The following is a 26,488-nucleotide window of genomic DNA, read 5'->3' as shown; positions in this document are numbered from 1 at the left end:
CATAAAAACACCCTACTTTCGGTTGTGCAGCGGCTAATGAATTTTTATATCACAGGTAACCTCTCATTTTTTTAAAGCACGGGTACCCTCTAAGCACTGTACATATCGGGTTAAGTAATATGTTTTTACTTTTTTTATCGTATTTTTGCGTTGATCGTTTAATGTGTCACAGAGAACGCCTATATATAATTATATATAGGATCAAAATTAAAAACTCAAACATTCTTCATTTCATTACGTTGAGAACGGATCCACAAAGCGTAACATAGTGTAACGTTCGGTCGTGAAGCCAATATTGGGGATCTGATTTTAATGAGTTTGTATACGCACTGATTTGGACTTTTTTTTATAAATATTATACCGGCGTTACGGAATTTGCTCTTCATATGTTATCATTCTTCTATTGCATGTTCGTATCGTAATATAAGTCACATAAACCCATCACCATACGAATATACAATCTTAAGAAGAATGAAAGAATATTAAAAAAACGCGAATCCTCTTAATAAATGATGCGACAATTGTTAGGGGAGGTCACCGCGTTTGAATCTTGCAACACACATGACCGAATATTTCTTTTCGTTAGTTTATATTTTGCGACAGTCGTAATTCGTCAAACAAAATTTTGGTTTTATTTTTTCAAAAAATAGGTAATATTTCCTAAATGTTCAGGTATTGGACTTCATATCTATTGAATTATGTAATTTAAATTGTCCTCATATTTGATATTAACTGCATAGTAGTTTTATTTTAATAAAACTATTAAAAAACGATGTTTTTAAATGAGTGACTTATGGCTTATTGCCAAAATCAGCTGTTTGTCAATATTTGCCAACGTTATATTTCAAGTTTGTATTTTGTTTAAAACATGTCAGATTGCAGAAATAAAATTCAAATTATTATTGGCATGTAGCAGTTCCAAGTATCTGTGCTCTGCTTGGGTAATCGGGTGGTAGTGTAGTGTGTGGGGGTTAGAACTAGCACAGGAAAGCTTAGTTGGTTAGAGCGTCATGCTAGTCTAAAATAATAGACGTGTTATACGGGATTCTTCCAGTCCCTAACGTCTAAAAGGGAATGTGCAAAAAACGGGGGTGTTTTAAAAATATTGAAATTGTTTTAAGTTAAGTATTTTATGGTTGAAATTGATCATAAAGAGTTATATTCATATTTTACCATGTAAGTCAAATGTTATTTTGCACTAAACAAGCATTTAATGCATTAAAACAAGTTGTTTACCTTTCCAATAAAACAAAAGTTGACTGACACAGACAACAATTATGCCAAGCGGAACAACTCGATACAATCATAATAACTCGGCCTCCTCCGACAAAGCTTCGAGATAGACCTCGTTATACAATCGTAACAACTTGGCCATGGCCGAAATGTTCCGAGCGATTTAAAACTATGCCCTGAAGCCTTGCAGGTGCCCTTCATGTATATATCGTTATGTTTTGACAGAATGAAATGAAGAAAAGCTGTCAAACTCATAATTATATGTTGGATATTTATTTTTTGTGTACGGAACTAATATAAAATAACATTATCTGGTAATATTTCTTGTTTTTATGATATTTTATAGACGCTATATGCTTTAACATGGAATCCTGATCGGATCAACTAGCCACTTTTGATACTAAACAATTTGTACGTGAAGGATTTGCCATATCAAAAATCTAAAAAAATCTGTCAACGTACAATTATTTGGACTAAGGGTCATGCTAGTGTTCTGGCAGATGTGGGTTTGACCTAGAGTTCAGGTTCACTGCCATGCTTGAGGTCTAGCAGTCATGGGCTTTACTCAAACACTGGGCACTTTTTTCCTCCCAGGTTCACTGTAATGGTGGTAGCTGTAAACTGAGTGCTTCAGTCGTCCCTCAAGGTTTAATGTGAGGGGAGTCCTGAGTGAATTGGGGAGTTAGAACCATCCGCCCTGTTAATCAGTTAGAGTGCCATGTTAGTGTTCTAGCGGTCATGGGTTCGAGCTCCATACCTGGTATACTTTAACTCCCAGGTTTACATTAGTAGTTAATTAAGCACCGGCAATTCTTCATGCTAGTGTTATTGAGTAGGTTTGACTTCTGGGCAAAGCATATAAGTTGCCTTCCAGATTGCAAAAAAATAATGATCAGCAGTACGACAGTGTTGTCACTGTCAGAAAGCATACTTTTAGGCCTTTAGTGTTCAGTACATCTTTTCGTTCAATGTTCTTCCTTGTCTCTTTGGAGTACCAATCAGAATGTTTGGTTGGTCAAAATTATTTATGCATGCCATTTTACCTCAAGGAAGAAGGAACTTTTCTATGTTTACTTATATGATTAAATATATTTTGCAATATTATTTCCCATTCACAGGTTGCCTCTGTCCATAAATGTATTTATTTCCAACATTACAATTTCGGAACTTTTTACTTCTTATCTCTCTTTGTAAATCTAAAAGTGCACTTCCATTAAGTATGTTTGTTTGTTTTAGGATCAGGGCTTTTTCTGCCCATTTTGGGGAAAAGACCCTAGACGTTTTGGGAAAATTTAAGTCATGAAAATACTGAAATTGGGAAATGTTACAGTTAATTAAACTAGTTCTCTAATCTCCTGCGAATGAGGAAATTATTTAATATTAGTTTCTTTTCCCTTTAAAAAGACCCAAAATGACTGAAATATCAATCCTTGGGGTGTAAATATCTTTTGCAATAAATCATGAAAGATACTATTTCATGCTGATCTGTGAATGTGATGAAAACCTGATTTAAAGAGTTGGATAGACAAATATGAAATATTTAGATATAAAATGAAATAATACATCCATCTGTCATTTTTTTTTTTTTTAATGGCTTTTATTCATTTTGTTTTAGCTGATCCTTTTGCCTACATTGTCAATGGACCCTGTTACTATAGAAAAGGATGATGAAGGGTTCGCAGACTGTGACAGCCCAGAAGATGAAACCATGGAAACCAATCTTGCTGCGGAAGGGGATGGTTAGTAGCTCTTCTAGTTAGGCCTAAAAACAACAGCATTTGGTTTGGTTACCCGACCCTACCTACATGTACCAAAAAATCGCCAACCCTAATATTAGAGTAATATTACTTCACTCATAAATCTCCATAAATCACCTAAAAGCATGTAATATATAACGTTAACATCCCAATGAAAACCAATCTGACAGCATATAGAATGCTTTATAAAGCCAGGGTGATAATAATATATAATAATAATAACTTGATTTCATGAAGATAACACATTAAGTTACATATCTTCTTTACAATGTGGTCTTCAATGGATTCTACGAACATATTAGTACAATTCTCATTCAAACAAAACAAACACAACGACATTCAAACACAACATATACTCAGTACAATGTTCAAAATTATAAAAGACAATAATAAATCGCATTTAAACAAACAATTTTAGCAGACAAGTTTTGCAATTTTAACAAATATCTTTTGCAATTAATGTAAATTGTCAACTCAATCCCTCAGGTCTGTAACACTGGAATTTCTATAGGTGCAAAAGAGATTCTTCAAGCAATAGGCCTTTGAGCTTATGATTATATATATAAATTTCAAAGACTGAAAATACATGTATACTGTAGGGGTTGGCTAGAGGATTATGGGAGGGTGCTGCATTCAGAGATTTTGGAAGCACCCTTCTGCCTTTGTGGAGTACACCCTACTGCCTTCAAAAGAATTAAATGCTGAAGATAATCAATTTTTTTGTTCTGTTTTGATTAAAACTTTACATCTGATAATGAATTCAAAGAATCATTAATGTTTTGTGATTAAAACCTATATTACTTCAAATAAGCTCACTATCTAACAATTTTTGCGAAATGCATATGAATAAATGCTTTAATTAATCACTTACCAATTCAATGTGCCCTTTTGTACCTCTGCACCCTGTCTTTTTCTGTAGTACCATGTAGTGATGTTCCGATGATCGATTATAATCGAAAATCGATTGGTTGGGCCTGAAATCGGCGACAGTCGATTGTATTTGGTTATAATCGATCATCGAAAAAAAAATTGAAAAAAATATAAGTAAGTGTTCAGACGTTATCTTTAACAAAATGGTAGATGAAAACCACAATGATCAAGTACAAATGAACTATTTTTTATATAACATTTAATTACTTCAATCATAGACATAACGTATATGCATATAATGATTAAGAGTTTAATAATTTGCATGAATAAAACTTCACTTTAGGTTTTATCTAGTATTTTAAAAAAAGGATTGTACTATATCGATAATCGGTTACTTGAGTGGAACCAATTATCGATTGTAAAATTTGAACCGATTCCCAACACTAGTACCATGTCCTTTTTAAAACCTGGCTTGAACCCTAACATTTCTGTATATCGGTCTATTTTATTTTGAAAAGTACATTATTATTTTTCAGATGAACTCCTGAATGGCCCAAGAGCCACTGTATATTACAAGGTCCCGGTGTCACCTACAGAGAAGGAAGAGCAGGGAGTGGGCTTTTCCAAAGAAGAAATTGAAGAAATGAAGAAAAGTGATCCATACCAGAAGAAAATATCCACTTGCCATTTGTAAGACTAAGTAAAGGTTACTGTCTGTAGTTTGTCTTACAAATCAGGTCTTCCTTAAGAATTTAAAACTGATACAAAACATCCTTGCCATCAATTTGGAAGTTTATTAGCCCCAATATCCACAAACACTTATTTAACTACTATTTTAATGAAATATAAAACAAGTTGCAACTAAAACATACAAAATCAATGACAGAGTATAAATATATGATTTAGATATTTAAAAAATTCTGTTACACTTTTGAAAATATGAAAATGCTGTGAAGAGACTAATAGCTATGGACTTCAGTACTTCAGTTCAATAGATTCTGTTGTAAAAGTAAAACAAACTTGTTAAATACTGAAGAAGAATTTATGAAGATACTAGCTTTATGTCAGTTGAATTAATCCATTTTCTAAGGGTTTACATGTATATAGATAGGTTACAAAACACTATTATTTGAACTGGTATGTTTAGATACCAGTTGATGAAGTTGCAGCTGGTCTTAAAGCTGCACTCTCACAGATTGAGAAATATTGGCCCAATAATTTGTCTAAAGACAGCCCTGGCTGTGATAACGCTCTACACTGACAGATGTGTAGTGTGTTTAGGCATCATAGCCCTATTGGAAATTGATATTTACACCAAGTCCATTATGTAGTTGTTATGTACCAGTATATCATTTTTAGATGTCAGCAGTGTTGGTGTGTGTAGGAAAGAATGCCTTTATTGGAAATTTATATTTACACCATTATGTAGTTGTTATGTACCGATATACCATTTTAGATGTCAGCAGTGCTGGTTCGAGAAGCAATTTAGCCCCCATTGTCCGGAGTGTGGGGGTTACGCCTTACAGCGACCATGTGTCCTGTGTAGCGGGCAATGTGGACAGGAGTGGAGAAGAGACATTTCCAAGGTAAGGGAAATACATGGACTAAATGTCATCATCAGTTTTTTCTGTTGTTTTTTTTTTTGATGGAATAAATCAAGGCGATAAGTCAGTGTGTGTATACCACATGATAAATGACGTCATAAATGCTACGTCAGCAAAAAGGCAACTTTTTTAGCTCGACTATTCGAAGAACAGGTGGGCTATACTACTCGCTCTGGTGTCAGCCTCCGGTTAAAGTTTTAGGGCAAGTTCAGATTTTCACTTATAAGTCCAATACCCTACATTCAATTGACTTTATTCTTCACGCAGTTGTTCAGGGCCATCACATGATGAGGTTAGATAACTCTATATCATTCTTTACACAGATTATGACCCCTGATTGACTATGGAACTTAGGTTAAAGTTTAAGGGCAAGTTGGAATATTTATTAATAACTTCTATATCCTTTATTCAATTGACTTAATACTTCACACAGTTGTTCAGGACCATCACACAATGAGGTTACATAACTCCATATCCTTAATACAAGTTATGGCCCCTGATTGACTTAGATTAAAGTTTTAGGCAAGTAAAAGTTAAGGGCAAGTTGGGATTTTAATAAAAAAACTTCTATACCGTTCATTAAATGCACTTAATAAAATTCAAAATTATTTACGACCATCTTAAAACAAGAAACATAACTCCGTTTTAAGCCTAAATACAAATTATGGCACTTGATTTTTATTTTATTTTTTAATTTCCTTTTTTACAGTGCTATTAGGTGTGGTTTTGTGGAAGTATTCTAAGGAACTAAACTTGCAACCAAACTCTGGAAAAAGACCGAAGGCAGGGGTCTGTAAGCGGTGTAGACTGCGCTGAGTTTTATTTAAAATCGTGATAAATTAGTAAAGTTATATTCATTTAAAGTCTTCTTTTAACAAAGTAACATTAAATCTCACCTTATTTCACAGCAGAACAAGGCGAAGATTACTACGTCACGCATAGTAATATTTCACAAAATAGTTCGTTTAACTGAACATTCAAAGCAAAATATTGCTTTCCGAAGTAGCATTTATAATGCAATTCATCACAAGGTATACACTGTAAGTGGTATATTTTTGGTGTTGTTGTTGTTGATGGTAATTAGTGTTGGGAATCGGTTACAATTTTACTATCGATGATCGGTTCCACTGAAGTAACCGATTATCGACAGTATGATCGGTTTTTAAAATACTAGAGAGTACCTGAGTTGTAGTTATACCCCCCAAAACAAAGTTTGGGGGGGGGTATACTGGAATCGGGTTGTCCGTCTGTCCGTCTGTCTGTCTGTCTGTCCGTCTGTCCGTCTGTCCGTCCGTGTTTTTTTTTGTCCGGGATTCATCTTTGTCGTTATTGAACAAATCTTTTTCAAACTTTCAGATATTAATGGCCATGATGTAAACTTGCGCCTCTGTGAAATTGGTACGGGTCACATGACCCTGACCAGAGTTATCTCCCCTTGATGTGTTAAAGTAGGCAAAATAAGCCCTGTCTGGGATTCATCTTTGTTATTATTCAACAAATCTTTATCAAACTTTCAGAAATTAATGGCCATGTTGTAAACTTTCGCCTCTGTGAATTTGGTACAGGTCACATGACCCTGACTGGAGTTATCTCCCCTTGATGTGTTAAAGTAGGCAAAATAAGCCCTGTCCGGGATTCATCTTTGTTATTATTCAACAAATCTTTATCAAACTTTCAGAAATTAATGGCCATGTTGTAAACTTTCGCCTCTGTGAATTTGGTACAGGTCACATGACCTTGACTGGAGTTATCTCCCCTTGTAGGCAAAATTAGCTTTGTCCGGCCTAACTCCAGGGCAAACAACCTAGACATGGAGGGGTGGGGGGTATTCGTTAGCCTATGGCTTACAGTTCTAGTTTTATTCATGTACAGTATTAAACTCTTAATCATTATATGCATATTAACTTATGTCTATGATTGAAGTTATTAAGTGTTGTTGTATAAAAAATAGTTCATTTCCTCGCTCATTGTGGCTTTCATCAGCCATTTTGTTAAAGATAACATCTGAACACTTACTTATATATATATATTTTTTTATTTTTTTTTCGATAATCGATTATAACTAAATACTATCGATTGTCGCCGATTTCAGGCCCAACCAATTGATTTTCGATTATAATCGATCATCGGAACATCACTAATGGTAATTGCATCATCATCATGAAAAAACTTTTAACTCTGAAACTGTTAGTGGTATTAACATTAATCTTGGTTCTTATGTTCATTATAACAATAATCACATCATGATTATACAGCAAATCCAATATCTCGAGCTGAAATTTGTAGCAGAATGCCAACCTAAAGGATGGCATAAAGTAATTGGATCGTCAGTCAGTTGGTCTGTCCCCACAGTTGCTGATCCATTCTGACTTGTAAAGGAGTATGCCTAGGAGCCATAAACTTGGTAGGGAGGTTGGTCAGAACCAGCAGATGAACCCTGTTGATTTTGAAATCTGTTGGTCAAAGGTCAAGTTCATGGTGACATTGAGCTGAAAATCTGTTTCTGATCAAAAATTGAAAGTTGATATGGCCCAGGGACTTCATACTTGTAAGGCAGTTTAGTAATGACCACTAAATGCAGGGGTGTAGAAATTCATTTAAGTAGCAGGGAATATCCCAAAAGTAGGCCGGGGGGGGGGGGGGGGGGGGGGGGGGTCTGGGTGTCCTCCAGGTAGGGTCAAGGGGGCAATTTAAATGGATGTAAACATAAAAAAAACAAAAAACAGTTTTTTTGTGGATGCAGGGAAATTAGTCGGGTGAAGATGCTAAAGTAACCGGGTTATTTTAGCAGCTCCCGGCCCATTTCTACACCCCTGGTAAATGGACCCTTTTGACTTTGCAGTCCGTAGGTCAAAGGTCAAATTTGAATTGACCTTGAGCTGAAAGTTCAATTCCGATCACTGTAGAATGCTGTTGCCCTTGGACCTCATACTTTTTAGGCAAGTCAGTGATGACCAGTATATGAACCCTACTGACTTTGAGGTCAGTGGGTCAAAGTTCAAGTTTGTGTTGACCTTGAGCTGAAAATAAAATTCCAATCAATAACTGAAGAGCCTAGGGACCTCATACTTGTTAGGCAGGTTAGTGATGACCAGCAAATGGACCCTATTAACTTTGAGGTCATTGGATCAAAGTTCAAGGTTGTGTTCCCCTTGAGCTGAAAATTGAATTCCGATCATAAACTGGAGAATGCTTTGGCCCAGGGATTTCATACTTGTTAGGCAGGTTGATCAGAACCAGTAGATGAACCTTTTTGACTTTAAAGGTCAGTGGGTCGAAATTCAAGGTCGTATTGAATGCTATTTCAGACCCATTCCTTCCACAAAGCCCACTGGGAGGGAAGGTGTGATCTACCAACAGAGGTTCAGCAAGCCCTCATGCAGCAGACAGACTCGGAACAGTCCATATCACAGGGCATACAGTGTCTTTCAACCACCTAGTATTCCCCGCATTCCATAAAGGCTTAATAAATATTGACAATTGTTGTTATATTTTTTCCGATAGATTTGTCAATGTCTGTGTGTTTTTTCCATTTTTTATCATTTTTTTTTTCACAATAGATAGTAAGTGGATATTCTCCACAGAATATGTGGATATTCCACACAGAATATGATTATTGTTGCCTGTGTGCTATAGACTTTATTAAGTTTTGAACAAATAAAATCAATTTCAACTGATGTCAAAAGAATCTTGAAATTCATGTTTTGAAATTTAAATCAGATTTTATCCAATTTTTCTCACTTTTTTTCGATGCACATTATTTAGCCTTGCCTATTATCCTGTGTTAATTATGTAATACTTAACAAAATGGTTGTCAACCACTCTGGTTGTGTGTCTCCTTTTTTCAAATGCTAAATTCATATTTTAAAAAAAAGTGCTTAATGATCTGAAATTTTATGGGGTCATAAATTTTGTGTGTTTCAATTTATTTGATTGTATGCATTTGTCATTTTGATAGTACCGGTTTCATAATTATTGATTTATTTTGCATTTATTTTGACTGCCAAATTTAATTGCCATAAATGATAACATTTTTGACTTGCCTTTAGATTTTTGGCCAAATGTTAGATTGTTATTAAAATTTGAAACTGGAATTAAAGTGACATTCATATTCAAAATCCATACATACACATGAATAACAAACATCAATTTTGACTTATAAACCTTTAACTACTTACTAAATAATGCATTTATGCCAAATATTTTTTTGCTGGAAAATTACTTATAACAAGATTGTAACCATGTATTTAATAGCAGAAAGCACAAAAATATTAAATGATTGGTGACTGTTAAAAGATTTACTATGGTCTACTATAGTCTCACAAGGTATACCGTAAGTACCATGTTTTATGCACATTTCTTTTAAATTAAACTCGGTATCCGTCATAAAAACCATTGTTTTTGACATTCATTCATCCTTTTTGGAAATTAAAAACAATATTATTAAATGCGGTAAATCTCATTTTGGAGTAAGAGTGCATCTTTAATAAATTTTCAATTTGTCTGGCGTTTTGCCATCTGTGACATCAAACTTTATATGTACGTTCTTTAACTTGGGCATTTCAAATCCAATCTTTACAAAACTTAGTCACAATGTCTTTGATCTTAATATTTTGGTCAAGTTATGTAAATAGCTAAATTGCATTATTCACAATGTTTATGGGCATAATATCTTGGCCAAGTTACGTAAACAGCTAAATTACATTATTTACTTTAGATTTGTGGCCCTCTAATTGTCATATTTTTTTTGAAAGAGCGAGATTCCAGCAGATGACTTTTTCAATCGGCATTTAAGTGGCAGCCATCTTTAAGCAGCCGTATTGATAGATTTTATTGTCTTAACATTTTGAGTTTTTTTTGCCAAGATTATTTAAACATGCTGTACATGTAATATGCATTATTCACACTTGTTAATCAGTAAACAAACCACGACCATGGTTTTCTGTTCACAAAGTTCATGACAATGATTTTCTGTTGTTTGGTCACAAAGTTCACAATTTTGGAGTGGTTTACTAAATCTCAATGATTTACAAATTATAATAAACCCTTACAATTGGCCGATTGTTCAGAACATTGTTAAAGTTAACAATGTTGTTAACGTCATCGTTGTTGTTAACGTCATCGTTGTTAACTTTCAAATTGTTACTGCACTGGATGTTAAAAAGATACACTTGTGATCTGCTGTATTTCTTACAATATTCAAGACAGCTGTTTCAGCTCTGCAGTACTTATTTTATTCAAATATATTATGACATCAGAAAGTTAACAACGATGTCGTCAGCAGCATTGTTAACTTTTACAACTTTGTTAACAGTTGGCCCAATGAGTTTTGATTTTTTGGCCACAAAGTCTTTTAAGCTAATGATTGCGATTGGTTTACATAATCTCAAATGTTTTACATATTTAAACAAACCGGACCAATGATTTTCGGGGGGGGGGGTGCTTTAGCCGCAAAATCCTTTAAGTTAACAAATTTGAAGTGCCAGGTTAACAAGCTTTCAATGAGATTAAATTTTTACAAAGGGCTTAGTGAGATAACCTTGAAAAAAAATACTATATCCATTTTCATAATAATCAGAACGGGCATTTGTTAACGTAAAAATAGAATAATTATTTTTTTGGTTAATATGATTGAATTAAGATTAAAACCCACTGTTTTAAGTAAAAACATGATTCAGACGTTTCTCCAGGTATATTAATAACATTGTCGTGATAAGAATTCACATTATTAAAACAAGATTTCTGTAACTGATCGCCATATCTCAACGATGAATATTATATTATAGTACATATATATATTTATTGTCAATTAATAATATTTATTGTTTAGTCGAAACTGGAAATCAAAATTGTTGTTTTTTTGTGTTTATAGTCATGTTTTTCATACTTAATCAAAGTCATTAATATTAGTAAAAAAATATTTTATCTCGTCTCTTTTTCGAAGAAGTAGTGTCCACGCTGGCGTCAATGTTCGCAGCATCATTGTTATAACTAGCAAAAACTGTAGCCTTGGCTGTTATAGCTCAAATAACATTTAAGATTTTGAATTGAAACTTGGTTCACATGTTGCCAGTGGCATTACGCATATATACAGCAAGGTCCATGACTCTGTTTTTAACTATTGTAGAGTTATGCCCCTTTTTGTACCGAAATAAACAACAGACCAGCATGAGCATTCGTTCTATGATGCTCTCATTTCCAAATGCCAACTGCTCTTGTCTACTTTAAAGCATGTCATTGAAACACTCGTTCTTTTTGCCACAAATTTAGATGTTTGCATAATTATAGCATTATCATTATTTTTGTCATTGTCAATTCAGTTTTTATTTTGATGAATGGAAAACATGTTTATATGCTGAGCATGAGTTTTGTATACATGATGATAATAACGATGATGATGATGATGATGATGATGATAGCAAAGTGTCAGAAATCAGATAAAGGTATAAAGTCGTAATTTTCAAATAAACACACTAAGGCCTAAAAAATAATAATTGTCTGGTTAGGTTTACATCTTTCAAAAATAGGTAGGGTAGGTAGGCTTTTTATAAAAAAAATTATTAGGCTTTATATTAGAATGTCATTTTCATCATTGGAGAATGGTGTTAAAACCTTAATTGCTTATATAGAAGATAACTTTAACACCATTCTACATATTGAAAAGCAAAAAGAAAAAAATATTTTTTTAGTTTTTCATTTTTTTTTTCAAACTGACTATAAAAACGGTAGGGTCGGCGCCTATTCTGTAGGTAGGGTCGGGTAACCCGAACCAAATGTATTTTTTTTTAGGCCTAAGGTTAGGCTAACATTTCTCATTTTACTATGTGTTCTAAATGAAAAGTACTAAATGTTCTTTGACTGATGGCCTCAATGCATTTATTAGTTTATAAATCTCAATATTTATCACTTTGTTCAACATAAGTCAAGGGTCAATTGTATAAAACTTCATAAACTAATCCTCAGGTTCATCTTTTGTTTAAATTGCACATGCAAGTAATTTGATTGGTCAATGAACATTATTGGATAAATATTGACTCAAACTTTTTGACCAACTTGAACTTAACCAAAGAATTATCCAGTTTTATACAATTAGCCGCTGATAAGGAAATTAATATTTAATGCTCATTTTCGTGTTGTAAAGTTTGTAAAATATGTTTGTACTAATGTTAAATGATATTTTTGTATTAGAAATTATTTGTTTTTCATTATATATTTTTTTCTCAATTGTGCTAAATATGCTTGTGCTAAATTGTTTTTGTTTGACAGTATGCATAGCCTCTTAAAGCTGCACTCTCACAGATTGTCAGTTTTGACATGTATTAAAAGATTGTATCAGAATTGGCTATATTTGGCCATCAATGCCTTCAATCAATCATATTAGATATTTTGCAATAGAACAAATCTCAAATGTTGGGTAAAACTTCCCAAAACTTTCATTTTTCTTAAACTTAAGCATTAAGCCATTGAACATCAATTTTCGAACTTTTTTACGATAATTTGTGATTTGATCTTTTGTCACCAGTCGTAAATCACTGGTTTCCAGACATTTAGGCAAAAATTGGCTCATTCAAAGACAAAAAATAAAAAAGTCATCAAAATGATCAATCTGGTCGAGTGTAACTTTAAAATAGACAGCAGTACTAGTTTCTACCCAGGAAACAGACTTCAGTGATATTTTATGAGCTATCGGCTTTCTATATATTAGAGCTGAAAGCAATAAGTAGATATTGTGTATACAATATGTTGTGGCTTTTGAACAAACTGTAGACAAAAAAATTTGTGACAATGATTAATGTATATGCTTTAAACTAATATGCTTTTCTGTATTGCCAAAGCTATTTTGTTGAACTTGCTTCATTGCCTTTCAATAACAAATTATTTCAATGATATCGAAATCCAATGTACGCTATTTAATGATAACATGAATACAATGTACACTATTTTATGGTAATTAACTACAATGTAAGATATTTTAATGATACTTGATAATGTACGTTATTGCAAATATACCTAAATACAAGGTATGCTATTTCAATGATACCTTAATACATTGTATGCTATTTTAATGATACCTTAATACAATGTACGCTATTTCAATGATACCTAAATACAATGTACGCTATTTCAATGATACCTAAATACAATGTACGCTATTTCAATGATACCTAAATATAATGTACGCTATTTCAATGATACCTTAATACAATGTACGCTATTTCAATGATACCTAAATACAATGTACGCTATTTCAATGATACCTTAATACAATGTACGCCATTTCAATGATAACTAAATACAATATAAGCTATTTCAATAATACCTAAATACAATGTAAGCTATTGCAATGATACCTAAATAAAATGTACACTATTTTAATGTCACCTTAATACAATGTACGCTATTTCAATGATACCTAAATACAATGTACACTATTTTAATGTCACCTTAATACAATGTACGCTATTTCAATAATACCTAAATACAATGTACACTATTTTAATGTTACCTTAATATAATGTACGCTATTTCAATGATACCTAAATACAATGTACACTATTTCAATGATACCTAAATACAATGTACGCTATTTCAATGATACCTTAATACAATGTACGCTATTTCAATGATACCTAAATACAATGTACGCTATTTCAATGATACCTTAATACAATGTACGCTATTTCAATGATACCTAAATACAATGTACGCTATTTCAATGATACCTTAATACAATGTACGCCATTTCAATGATAACTAAATACAATATACGCTATTTCAATAATACCTAAATACAATGTAAGCCATTGCAATGATACCTAAATACAATGTACACTATTTTAATGTCACCTTAATACAATGTACGCTATTTCAATGATACCTAAATACAATGTACACTATTTTAATGTCACCTTAATACAATGTACGCTATTTCAATAATACCTAAATACAATGTAAGCTATTGCAATGATACCTAAATACAATGTACACTATTTTAATGTCACCTTAATACAATGTACGCTATTTCAATGATACCTAAATAAAATGTACACTATTTTAATGTCACCTTAATACAATGTACGCTATTTCAATGATACCTAAATACAATGTACACTATTTTAATGTCACCTTAATACAATGTACGCTATTTCAATGATACCTAAATACAATGTACACTATTTTAATGTCACCTTAATACAATGTACGCCATTTCAATGATACCTAAATACAATGTTCACTATTTTAATGTTACCTTAATATAATGTACGCTATTTCAATGATGCCTAAATACAATGTACGCCATTTCAATGATACCTAAATACAATGTACACTATTTTAATGTCACCTTAATACAATGTACGCTATTTAAATGATACCTTAATACAATGTGCACTATTTTAATGTTACCTTAATATAATGTACGCTATTTCAATGATGCCTAAATACAATGTACGCCATTTCAATGATACCTAAATACAATATACACTATTTTAATGATACATGTGTACATGAATACAATGTATTCGATGTCATCGTGATTACAAAATACAATATATGCTACATTGCTTTTTTAATGATTCCTAAATACTTTGTACATTTTCTCAATGAAACCTTAATACAATGTAAACTTCTATTCAACCATTTTCGCTCGCTTATCAGAATCTGCTTTAAAATGTTTTGTTTTCCCGTAAATTATATAGTTATTATATGGTAATATATTTGAAAAATTTAGTACATTTTTGTTTTAATAGATGGTGATGTTTAACAATGAACTGAGAATGCTGTTTAGAATTTAAATGTTTTTTTTCGGGGGGAGGGGGGGATATTGAATTAAATAACAAGTATGATTATCAAAATGTTAATTCTCTGTTTGTTCTGGCATGTTGGAAAAAAAAACTAAGCACAGTCATACAGTGCTGTGTGGTGAAAAATGAAATTATGTTAAGTAAAAGTTGGCATGGTTTTGGCATACGAATTTAAAATAAATTTAATTTGTTGTGTTTGAAGAAAAATGTTTGGGTCTTCAGCTAGCCTTATGTAATCAGGGATGTGATTTGTCCGCGGATTCGCGGAATTCCGCGGATCTGATGGCCCCAGAGACCGCCCCCCCCCAAAAAAAAAAAAAAAAAATAATAATAATAAAAATAAATAAATAATATTTTTATTTTTTTTTTTTTTTTTACCTGAAAAAAAATATTTGGTTGCTTTCAGTTGTTTTAGTTAATATTCAAGTTTGCTTCAAATTTAAAGTCAGTAGAGCCCTCACAAGAGCTTCTAAAAAGCTATTTTTTCTTCTACAGCAGTGCGCTTTTGACCCCAAAAGCGCCCCATAAACCCAAGGCCGAAAATGTTTCAGCCCTCCAGCTGCCAGGTCAATCACATCCCTGATGTTTTTGTGTGCTGTGGTGGCTTAATTGTGCTTTGGCCATAACTCAATAAAACTTAAAGATATTCAATATGCACATGTATGGCAAGGCCCAGAACTGTGTATTAATAATTCAGGGCTTCCATTAAAGTTTAAAACTGGAAGTATGAACTTCATGACCATTAATATTGGAAGTTTTTCACTGAAATTTGGAAGTTTAAGTTCCCTGAATACATTTTTTTCCCCAGTATTTTTTAAATAGTATATTAAAAATGAAATAATTTGAAGCTATATCTTGCCAAATTTACAGATAATTCATTTTACCTCAGACTGATTGCAATTGTGAGCATAAAAGTAATATTGACACCAGGTTTTGATATTTTGAACTTTCAAGGAATTAAGTTTGGAAGTTTTAACCCATTTCTAGGGAGTAACATACTTACAAACTTCCTTTAATGGAAGCCCTGATAATTTTAAAGTTATGCCCCTTTACCACAGGAAACAACAGATGAGAATTGTCGTTTTATCTGCAGCCCTCTTGCCAGTCAATTTCAATCATGAAATATAAAAAAGTGTTCCAGTGTAAGATGGAAGTATATTTCACCTTGTGAACACCAAAGTTTGATAAGTCAATGACCATTCAAGAAATTCAACTTTTGGTGCTCACTCGGTGGATGAAATATATTACGATCTTACATTGGAACAAACAACTATCCTCTATATAACTTGTGGCAACTCTACTCGGGCAATATAACTTGGTGCCCATTCAGTGAAATATAGTGCTATCTTAAATTGAATCAAACAATTACATGCATTTTTTCCAGGGTATTAATATTTGTTGTAAGGCAATATTGTTAAATACAATGTATGATAGTTTGTATAATATGAACATTTCGCTTAACGTTAGTTTCTTGGTTGCAGTTATAGAAATAATTAGTAATGTTTGATACAATAATTGGACAAACCCATATCTCTAAATTTGCGGATTAATTATTATCCTCACATTCATGTCAATATTGTTATATTTCTTTGTCACTTATTATATACATGTAATAATATGTTCAAAAAAAAATAAAAGAAGAGAAACTTTTGTTAACACTTGTCGTCTTTTTTCTTTGTATTCCATTGGCTACAGTATCAGTCAGTGATGGTATGAAAAAGTTGTTTTAATGATAGTTATATACAAAATTTATTAAAAATGTTTTCACCATTTCTGACTAAAATTGTCAATGGTAGCTTTAAACTGCACTCTTACCGATTGGCCGTTACAATTACTTCTTTGTCTTTGAATGAGCAATTGTCTGCGCAAAGGTCTTGAAGTCACTAATATGAGACTGCTGACGTATTAAAAGATGAGATCGCAGTTTTTAGCTCAAGATGAGCTATTGTGATCGGTCTTTGTCCGTCGTCAGTCCGTCAGTTAGTCCGTCTGTCCGTCAACAATTGCTTAAAAACATCTCTGAAACTACCTGGCCAAATTCAATGAAACTTTACAGTGAGCTTCCTTGGGTGACCCTCTAAAAATACAACAAGGGGTCACGATCGATCAACAACAATAACAACAAAATGGCTGACTTCCTGTTTTGCTTTAAAAAACATCTCTGAAATTACCAGTCCAAATTCAATGAAACTTTACAGGAAGCTTCCTTTGGTAACATTCTTCAAAAATATAGGGGGTCGCGGTTGATCAACGGCAATAATCTGGCCAACTTCCTGTTTTGCTTTAAAAAACATCTCTGAAACTACGAAGCCAAATTAATTGAAACTTTACAGGAAGCTTCATTGCATGGCCCACTAGAAAAATACAACAAGGCATTATGATTGATCAACAACAAAAACAAAATGGACGACTTACTGTTTTCTTTTTAAAAAATCTCTGAAACTACCTTGCCAAATTCAATGAAACTTTACAGGTAGCTTTATTGTATGACCCTTTACAAATATAAAGCAAGGCTTTCTAAATTGCAACATTTTTATTAATGCTTTATCACAGAGTTGTGGCCCTTTGCTTAGGTGAGCGTTTTAGGGCCATCATGGCCCTCTTGTTCGTATTTACTTCGAAAATGTATGTGTAATGAATTTAAGAGTTACTTCAGCTTTCAGAAATGATTTCTGGGCAGTTTTTCAAACAAATAAGATATGTTCTATTGTGGAATACCTTAAATAAATGACTCAATCGAGTGCATTGATACCAAATGAGGTGATTATGAGGCAAAACAGAATAATAAAACATGTCAATTTGTAGAAGTGCAGCTCAAAAGACACAACAACTACCAGACAGGATCCCTTTTCAGTAAAGGATAATGGGTTCATCTTATCAACGATCGTACTACAAAATATTGTAATATCTATTGATAAACCCAATACCAAGCTGCATTAAAAATTGAAAATGCTTATTAATTCAGTCTCACCGTTCCCTAAGCTGCATTCAGAATTGACACGCTTCATTTAAACAGAATTGTAAATGTATTTATATTCAGCTTAACCAGTGCTCGATAGACGGATCCGCGGTAAACGCGGAACCTAGACAGACGGATCATAGGTAGACGCGGTAACTCGGCAGTCGGACCTCGGTGGACGGTGCTCGGTAGACGGATCCGCGGTAAACGCGGAACCTAGGCAGACGGATCATAGGTAAACGCGGTAACTCGGCAGTCAGACCTCGATAGACGGTGCTCGGTAGACAGATCCGCGGTAAAAGCGGGACCTAGGCAGCTTGATCATAGGTAGACGAGGTTACTCGGCAATCGGACCTCGGTTGACGGCGGTCGGTAGACGTATCCGCAGTAAACGCGGAACCTAGGCAGACGGATTATAGATAGACACGGTAACTCGGCAGGGGGACCTCGGTAAACGCGGAGCCTAGGCAGACGGACCCGCGGTAAACGCGGAATCTAGGCAGACAGATCATAGGAAGACGCGGGAACTCGGTAGTCGGACCTTTGTTGACGGTGCTCGATAGACGGATCCGCGGTAAACACGGAACCTGGGCAGACGGATCATAGGTAGACGCGGTAACTCGGCTGTCGGAACTCGGTAGACGGTGCTCGGTAGACGGATCCGCAGTAAACGCGGAACTTAGGCAGACGGATCATAGGTAGACGCGGGAACTCGGTAGTCGGACCACGGTAGACGGTGCTCGGTAGACGGACTTGCGGTAAACGGGGAACCTAGGCAGACGGATCATAGTTAGACGCGGGAACTCGGTAGTCGGACCACGGTAGACGGTGCTCGGTAGACGGACTTGCGATAAACGGGGAACCTAGGCAGACGGATCATAGGTAGACGCGGTAACTCGGTAGTCGGACCTAGGCAGACGGTGCCCGGTAGACGGATCCGCGGTTAACGCGGAACCTAGGCAGACCGATCATAGGTAGACGCGGGAACTCGGTAGTCGGACCTAGGCAGACCGTGCCCGGTAGACGGATCCGCGGTAAAACCGGAACCTAGGCAGACGGATCATAGGTAGACGCGGTAACTCGGTAGTCGGACCACGGCAGACGGTTCCCGGTAGACGGATCAGCGGTTAACGCGGAACCTAGGCAGACCGATCATAGGTAGACGCGGGAACTCGGTAGTCGGACCTAGGCAGACCGTGCCCGGTAGACGGATCCGCGGTAAAACCGGAACCTAGGCAGACGGATCATAGGTAGACGCGGTAACTCGGTAGTCGGACCACGGCAGACGGTTCCCGGTAGACGGATCAGCGGTAAACGCGGAACCAAGGCAGACGGATCATAGGTAGACGCGGTAACTCGGCAGTCGGACCTCGGTAGACGGTGCTCTGTAGACGGATCCCCGGTAAACGCGGAACCTAGGCAGACAGATCATAGGTAGACGCGGTTAATCGGCTGTCGGACATCGGTAGACTGTGCTCGGTAGACGGAACCGCGGTAAACGCGGAACCTAGGCTGACAGATCATAGGTAGACGCGGTAACTCGGTAGTCGGACCTAGGCAGACGGTGCCCGGTAGACGGATCCGCGGTCAACGCGGAGCCTAGGCAGACGGATAATAGGTAGACGCAGTAACTCGGGAGTCGGAACTAGATAGACGGATAATAGGTAGACGCGGTAACTCGGTAGACGGTGCTCGGTAGACGGATCGCTGGTAAACGCGGAACCTGGGCAGACGGATCATAGGTAGACGCGGTAACTCGGCAGTCGGACCTCGGTAGACGGTGCTCGGTAGACGGACCAGCGGTAAACGCGGAACCTAGGCAGACGGATCATAGGTAGACGCGGGAACTCGGTAGTCGGACCTCGGCAGACGGTGCCCGGTAGGCAGATCCGCGGTAAACGCGTAACCTAGGCAGACGGATCTTAGGTAGACGCGGGAACTCGGTAGTCGGACCTAGGCAAACGGTGACCGGTAGACGGATCCGCGGTAAAAGCCGGAATCTAGGCAGACGGATCATAGGTAGACGCGGTAATTTGGTAGTCGGACCTAAGCAGACGGTGACCGGTAGACGGATCCGCGGTAATCACGGAACCTAGGCTGACAGATCATAGGTAGACGTGGTAAATCGGCAGTCGGACCTCAGTAGACGGTGCTCTGTAGGCGGATCCCCGGTAAACGCTGAACCTTGGCAGACAGATCATAGGTAGACGCGGTAACTCGGCTGACGGACCTCGGTAGACTGTGCTCGGTAGACGGACCCGCGGTAAACGTGGAACCTAGGCTGACAGATCATAGGTAGACTCGGGAACTCGGTAGGCGGACCTAGGCAGACCGTGCCCGGTAGACGGATCCGCGGTAAACGCGGAGCCTAGGCAGACGGATCATAGATAGACGCGCCAACTCGGGAGTCGGAACTAGATAGACGGATCATAGGTAGACGCGGTAACTCGGTAGAGGTGTTCGGTAGACGGATCCGTGGTAAACGCGGAACCTGGGCAGACGGATCATAGGTAGACGCGGTAACTCGGCAGTCGGACCTCGGTTTACGGTGCTCGGTAGACGGATTCCCAATAAACGCGGAACCTAGGCAGACGGATCATATGTAAACGCGGTAACTCGGCAGTCGGACCTCGGTAGACGGTGCTCGGTAGACGGACCTGCAGTAAACACGGAACCTAGGCTGACGGATCATCCATAGACGCGGGAACTCGGTAGTCGAACCTAGGCAGACGATGCTCGGTAGACGGATCCGCGGTAAACACGGAACCTGGGCAGACGAATCATAGGTAGACGCGGTTACTCGGTAGTCGAACCTTGCTAAACGGTGCTCGGTAGACGGATCCGCGGTAAACGCGTAACCTAGGCAGTCGTATCAACGATAGTTGCGGGAACTCGGTAGTCAAACCTCGGTAGACGGTGCTCAGTAGACGGATCCGCGGTCTCGGTAGACGGTGCTCAGTAGACGGATCCGCGGTAAACGCAGAACCTAGGCAGACGAATCATCGATAAACGCGGGAATTCGGTGGTCGGACCTAGGCAGACGGTGCGTGATAGACGGATCCTCGGTAAACGCGTGACCTAGGCAGACAGTGTTCGGCAGACGGAGCCTCGGTAAACAATCCTCGGTAGGTGGATCCTCTGTATGCGGAATCTCGGTAGACGGATCCGCGGTTAACGCGAGACCTAGGCAGACTGGTCATCGGTAAATGCTGGAACTCGGTAGTCGGACCTCGGTAGACGGTGCTCAGTAGATGGATCAGCGGTAAACGCGGGACCTAGGCAGACGGTGCTCGGCAGGCCGATCCTCGGTAAACAGTCCTCGTTGGGAGGGTCCTCGGTAGGCAGATCCTCGGTAGACAGTCCGTTGAAGACGGATCCGTGGTAAACGCGGGACCTATGCAGACGGATCCTCGGAAGACAGTCCTCGGTAGCAGGATCTTTGGTAGACAGTCCTCGGTAGGCGTATCCTCGGTAGGTGGATCCTCGGTAGACAGTCCTCGGTAGGCGGATCCTCGGAAGGCGGGTCCTCAGTAGATAGTCCTCGGTAGGTGGATCCTCGGAAGGCGGATCCTCGGAAGACAGTCCTCAGTAGACGGATCCTCGGAAGGCGGATCCTCGGAAAACAGTCCTCGGTAGACAGTCCTCGGTAGGCGGATCCTCGGAAGACAGTCCTCGGTAGACGGATCCTCGGTAGGCGGATCCTCGGAAGACAGTCCTCGGAAGACAGTCCTCGGTAGACGGATCCTCGGAAGGCGGATCCTCGGTAGACAGTGTCTTGTAGACGGGCCCTAATGTCAATATATACACCACCACACTATCCTTCCCTTCAGCGTTACAGGAGTCTCCCAAGTGCTTTTTCGACCTGTAGCGTAAAGCTTATCATTATCAAATGTGCGGCAGAGGAAAAATTGTTCTATCCCATTCCCTTTAAAATGCCCGGAATTTTTGCTCTGCTTTCATATAATATACTAGTATAATTCAATCGAACCCCGTTGGCTTGAAGTCCCAGGGACCGGCGAAAATACCTCGAGCCTCGGCAAAATCGAGCCAAGCGTGAATGCTTACATTCAATATAAAAAATCGGTCCTGTACATATGGTTCGAGCGAACTAGGAATTCGAGCCAAGCGAGCTCGAGCCAACGGGTTTTGATTGTATATAAATTGTATGCATCAGTTATGTAACCAGTCTAACCCCGTTGGCTCGAACTCCTCGTTAGCTCGAACTAGTTGTAAAGGACCGAATTATTTATACTGTAGGTAAACAATCCTGCTTGGCTCGAATGTTTCGAGGCTCGAGTTATGTTCGCCAGTCCCTGGGAGTTCGAGCCATCGATGTTTGACTGTATAGGTATAAAAGCGGAATACCTCACACTTTGCAAATACGTGTCTTTTAAGTTTTTTATTGATTTGAAAGACTTTACAAGCAAAATGAGTTTCGTAAATCAATACACAATAGTTGTTATAATACACTTGAATCAAACCTTTCAAATACAATTGTTCGTCAGCTAAAACATTTATGGAAACATGTAGATTTTCAAAACAATCAAGAACGGTTGAATGGTAGTGATCATTGATTGTTTAATGCCGCACTATCACAGATTGAACGTTTTGACAACTTTTATATGTTTTGTGTTGGAACGAGCCAATTTTTGCGAAAATACATGGCAACCAGTTATATAAGACTGCTGACAAAAAAAAATTAGATCGCAGATCTTTATATTTAAGTTCAAAAATTGATGTTTTACGCATTTTTCTAAAACCGTTAGTAACGGTTTAAGCCATAAAACATAAATTTTCGAACGGAAACATGAAAATATGCGATCGGATCTTTTGTCAGAAATCTTTTATCATTGGTTTGCATATATTTACACAAAATATATCTCTTTCCAAGACAAAAAATTAATAAGTTGTAAAAATGGTATATTGTGAGAGTGCAGCTTTAAGGGGATGTTATGTATTGCGTCGATGAGTTTAATTTATGATGAGTTCAATATCTGATTGTAATGTTTGATATTTTCAAACATTTGTGTTTTGTTTAATTTTGATTTAATATTTATTTATTCTTAACATCCCCATGGATACGAATAAACAAATATCAATACGTTCACCACTGCAATGAGCTCATTCTGCGTTAGACGGGAGGATGCTGTGCGTATATATAAGTGTTTGTTTATTATAGTGTCACCCCTCTTAGTTAAGGGCCAGCCCGTTGGGCTTATGAGACACCTACATTCGTGAACATCTTTACCCCGATTCCTTATCCCAAATGCCAGGCGCCTGGCAGGAAGGCAATCGGTACCCCTCGATTTAACTAGCTGCTGGGTTGGCAACCGGCCATGTCAGAACAAGCCCCTTGTGAGACTCGAACCTTCGACCTCCCGCTCCGTAGGCGGACGCCTTAACCACAAGGCCACGGAGACGGTTTATATTTACCTCCATGGTTGTGTTAGGTGTCGCATCGAACAGTTTTGTACATTTCATGCGAATTAGTAAATTAGATTCGGGCTCTGAACTCGTGTACAGCAATCCCTCAATTTGGGCAAGAAAACGGATCCGGGAGCAGTGTCTTCTTCACTGTAAACTCGATGATGAATGTGAGGTTACTACATTCAACTCAACAAGCAAACGGTGTAACTTTTACAGAGACGTGGTGATCAGCCTTCAAAACACAGACACAAAAGATGTGGATGGTGGAAAGTTAAGGTATTAATATAATAATGTTTGTACATATACCACTAATTAAGTACAGTCAAACCTCGATGGCTCGAACTCCCAGGGACCGGCGAAAATAACTCGAGCCTCGAAAAATCCGAGCCAAGCAGGACAATTTACATTCAGTATATATAATTCGGTCCTTTACATCTAGTTCGAGCTAACGAGGAGTTCAAGCCAAGCGAATTCGAGCCAACGGGGTTGGACTGTATAAGGTTACATTTGATATGTTATTTATTAAAATATTTCCCAAAAACACCGTGTGAATGGTTTATAATAAAAAAATATTGGTCCGTTGGTTTAAAGCTGCACTCTCACAGATATACCATTTTTACAACTTTTTAATTTTTTGTCTTGGAACGAGCCATTTTTTGCGAAAATCCATGGAAATCAGTTATATCAGACTGCTGACAAAAATAAGATCGCAGAATTTTATACTTAAATTCAAAAATTAATGTTTTATGCATTTTTCTTAAACGTTAGTTTAAGCCATAAAACATTAATTTTCGAACGGAAATATGAAAGTCTGCGATCTGATATTTTGTCAGCAATCTTATATCATTGGTTTGTAAAAGGAGTTGTAAAAATTGTAAATCTGTGAGAGTGCAGCTTTAAAGTAAGCGGCTGACTGCTTTCTCGTGTGTATTGTAAATATATATGGATATTTATATCTCCCAATAATGTAAATGTTAAACGCGCTTGATACTGTAGCAAAACCCTAACAACATTTCGAGCTCCTCGGCCATCTTTATCGAAAACAACATCGGATGTATTTGGACGGTTTACATACTCAAGAAGTGGTACGTTTAAGTCCGCTGCAAGTAGATCGCGTAGTAATTTTATCTGGGATATAAAGTTAATGACTTAACTCTTGGAAATCTTAATTATGTTTGCAATAATACACTGGAAATTTAAACTTAGATAAATAAATACAACTCTAAAACACAACATTTAATTAATGATATAATGGCTTACATCCGGGGTTATTTTCCAAAAAATGGCCGAGGAGTTCTGAATGCCCTAACAACTGTCTAGGCATAGAGAAAATTATTGACAATAACACATACTTATATTCTTTGTAGCCTTGCCCGCCCGGCTGGTTACAGTTTGAGAAGTCGTGTTATTTATTTTCAAACGAGACCAGCACGTGGGACGCGGCATCGCAGCATTGTGCACATGTCGGCGGCTACCTGGCAACGGTGAACAGTCTGCGGGAACATAATTTCACTGCTGACAACAGACTATATCAGGAAAATGATCTCTTTGTTGGAGGAAGAAGGTCCGAAGACGGTAGCTTTCAATGGGTAAACGGCGAATCCATGGAGTTTACTCATTGGGGTGAAGGGGAGCCGAGTAATACGGATGGAAATCAGAACTGTCTGCAGTTAAGAGCTAAAACGAATGGTCTGTGGGACGATCAACGGTGTGATGAAACTATACCAAATGTATGTGAAAAGGCAATGTTCGGGTAGTAACGGCGTCAGCAACCTATTAGACCGAGGCGCCCATTGTGTCACCATTGTAAACAGCCAAGTTTGGGGCTTTCAAATACACGTTTTATAAAAGAAACCTGTATATATTATACTAGTAACTGATATGAGCAAATAAATGTGTAATCTTTCAAAAACTGGTGTGTGTTTATCCACTTTAATACTTTATATGCCCGTGTTTTGTCTTTTCGTTTCGGGCACCTGCCCTTTTCTTGATAAAAATGACTGGAAACACCCTTACTATTCAGAATTTACCTCAAATTGAAGAGTTGTATGTGTTTTACGTCATCATTTATGTGAAGTAAACATGTCAGACGAGGAAAGGTGAGTTTTGTAGGTGTACAATGTGAAACTTTAAATCCGTTTGTTTTCAAAAAAAAATGTGTTGCATTTGTTAATTGATTTCTCGTGTGTATTGTAAATAAGAAACATTGGAATCCGATTTAGTGGCCTTCGATATACCGCTTTTTGGACTCGGGCACTTGTGCCCTTGTTAATAGTGGTGCAAACGATCTCCTGCATCTTCACGGCGAATACAGGGTCTCATTGACGACATGTATTTTGATTGGATCTCCGTTAGCGAATTTGAACATGGCCGAGGAGTTCCGTATGCGAATTTGAATAATTAAAGTTGTACCAGGTCTGAGCACTATCAATGTTATAGAACGTGAGAAATAGTCCTATAGCAGCCTTTGTATTTGTTGTATTAATATGTCAATATAATGCACCAGTCAATTGTAACCACGCCCCCCCCCTCCAGGTCCGGAGAATAGCGGGGACTTGGACTTTCGATCCAGCCAACCCCGGCTTAAATCCCCGCCCTGCGGAGACGAACAGATGGTAAAATCCCCGCCAAATGCCCCCGCACCCAAGGGACCCTAGGTAAGGCCCATTCCCCGCTATATTTAAAGCGAAGACAAAACAACCGCATTCAACCGGCACTGCGGGGCCATCGAAAAAGTAAAAACACGGCCAATTCCCCGGCTATCCCCGGTCCTGGGGGGCGTGGTTACAATTGACTGGTGCATAGAAAGCATAGAAATGACAACAATCCTAGCAA

At 37.5% G+C, this 26,488-nt stretch overlaps 2 protein-coding genes across 3 annotated transcripts; both read left to right on the top strand.

Moving 5' to 3' along the window:
- The first annotated feature begins 575 nt into the window (after positions 1–575).
- Positions 576–16,904, top strand: LOC128206073 (uncharacterized). Of its 2 annotated transcripts, none has more exons than XM_052908214.1 (5): positions 576–650; positions 2,849–2,972; positions 4,397–4,550; positions 5,317–5,446; positions 8,773–16,904. In XM_052908214.1, exons 2-5 carry the CDS (start codon positions 2,873–2,875, stop codon positions 8,902–8,904), a joined length of 516 nt encoding a protein of 171 aa, XP_052764174.1. In that variant the 5' UTR covers positions 576–650; positions 2,849–2,872; the 3' UTR covers positions 8,905–16,904. The 2 variants fall into 2 exon arrangements, with proteins under 2 accessions (XP_052764174.1, XP_052764173.1); XM_052908213.1 differs by having other exon boundaries at positions 606–672.
- Positions 16,905–21,622: 4,718 nt separating this feature from the next.
- LOC128204814 (C-type lectin domain family 4 member G-like) lies at positions 21,623–25,549 on the top strand. The gene is made up of 3 exons (XM_052906224.1): positions 21,623–21,682; positions 23,870–23,929; positions 25,021–25,549. The coding sequence occupies exons 1-3, from the start codon at positions 21,623–21,625 to the stop codon at positions 25,408–25,410; spliced, it is 510 nt and encodes a 169-aa protein (XP_052762184.1). The 3' UTR covers positions 25,411–25,549.
- Positions 25,550–26,488: the final 939 nt, after the last annotated feature.

This window comes from Mya arenaria, chromosome 10 (assembly GCF_026914265.1).
Source record: "Mya arenaria isolate MELC-2E11 chromosome 10, ASM2691426v1".
Classification (NCBI taxonomy): domain Eukaryota; kingdom Metazoa; phylum Mollusca; class Bivalvia; order Myida; family Myidae; genus Mya; species Mya arenaria.
Note: the sequence above shows the minus strand (reverse complement) of the source record. Positions and strands in the feature narration are given on the sequence as shown.

Bases quoted from the DNA above. Each gene is read 5' to 3' on its own strand.
- LOC128204814 (XM_052906224.1), top strand. From the start codon at position 21,623: ATGCAGACGGATCCTCGGAAGACAGTCCTCGGTAGCAGGATCTTTGGT. The intron at 21,683-23,869 runs GTAGGCGTATCC...TAACTTTTACAG, and splicing joins TCTTTGGTAGACAGTCCTCG to AGACGTGGTGATCAGCCTTC. The intron at 23,930-25,020 runs GTATTAATATAA...TATTCTTTGTAG, and splicing joins GTGGATGGTGGAAAGTTAAG to CCTTGCCCGCCCGGCTGGTT.
- LOC128206073 (XM_052908214.1), top strand. From the start codon at position 2,873: ATGGACCCTGTTACTATAGAAAAGGATGATGAAGGGTTCGCAGACTGT. The intron at 4,551-5,316 runs GTAAGACTAAGT...ATACCATTTTAG, and splicing joins AAAATATCCACTTGCCATTT to ATGTCAGCAGTGCTGGTTCG. The intron at 5,447-8,772 runs GTAAGGGAAATA...ATGCTATTTCAG, and splicing joins GGAGAAGAGACATTTCCAAG to ACCCATTCCTTCCACAAAGC.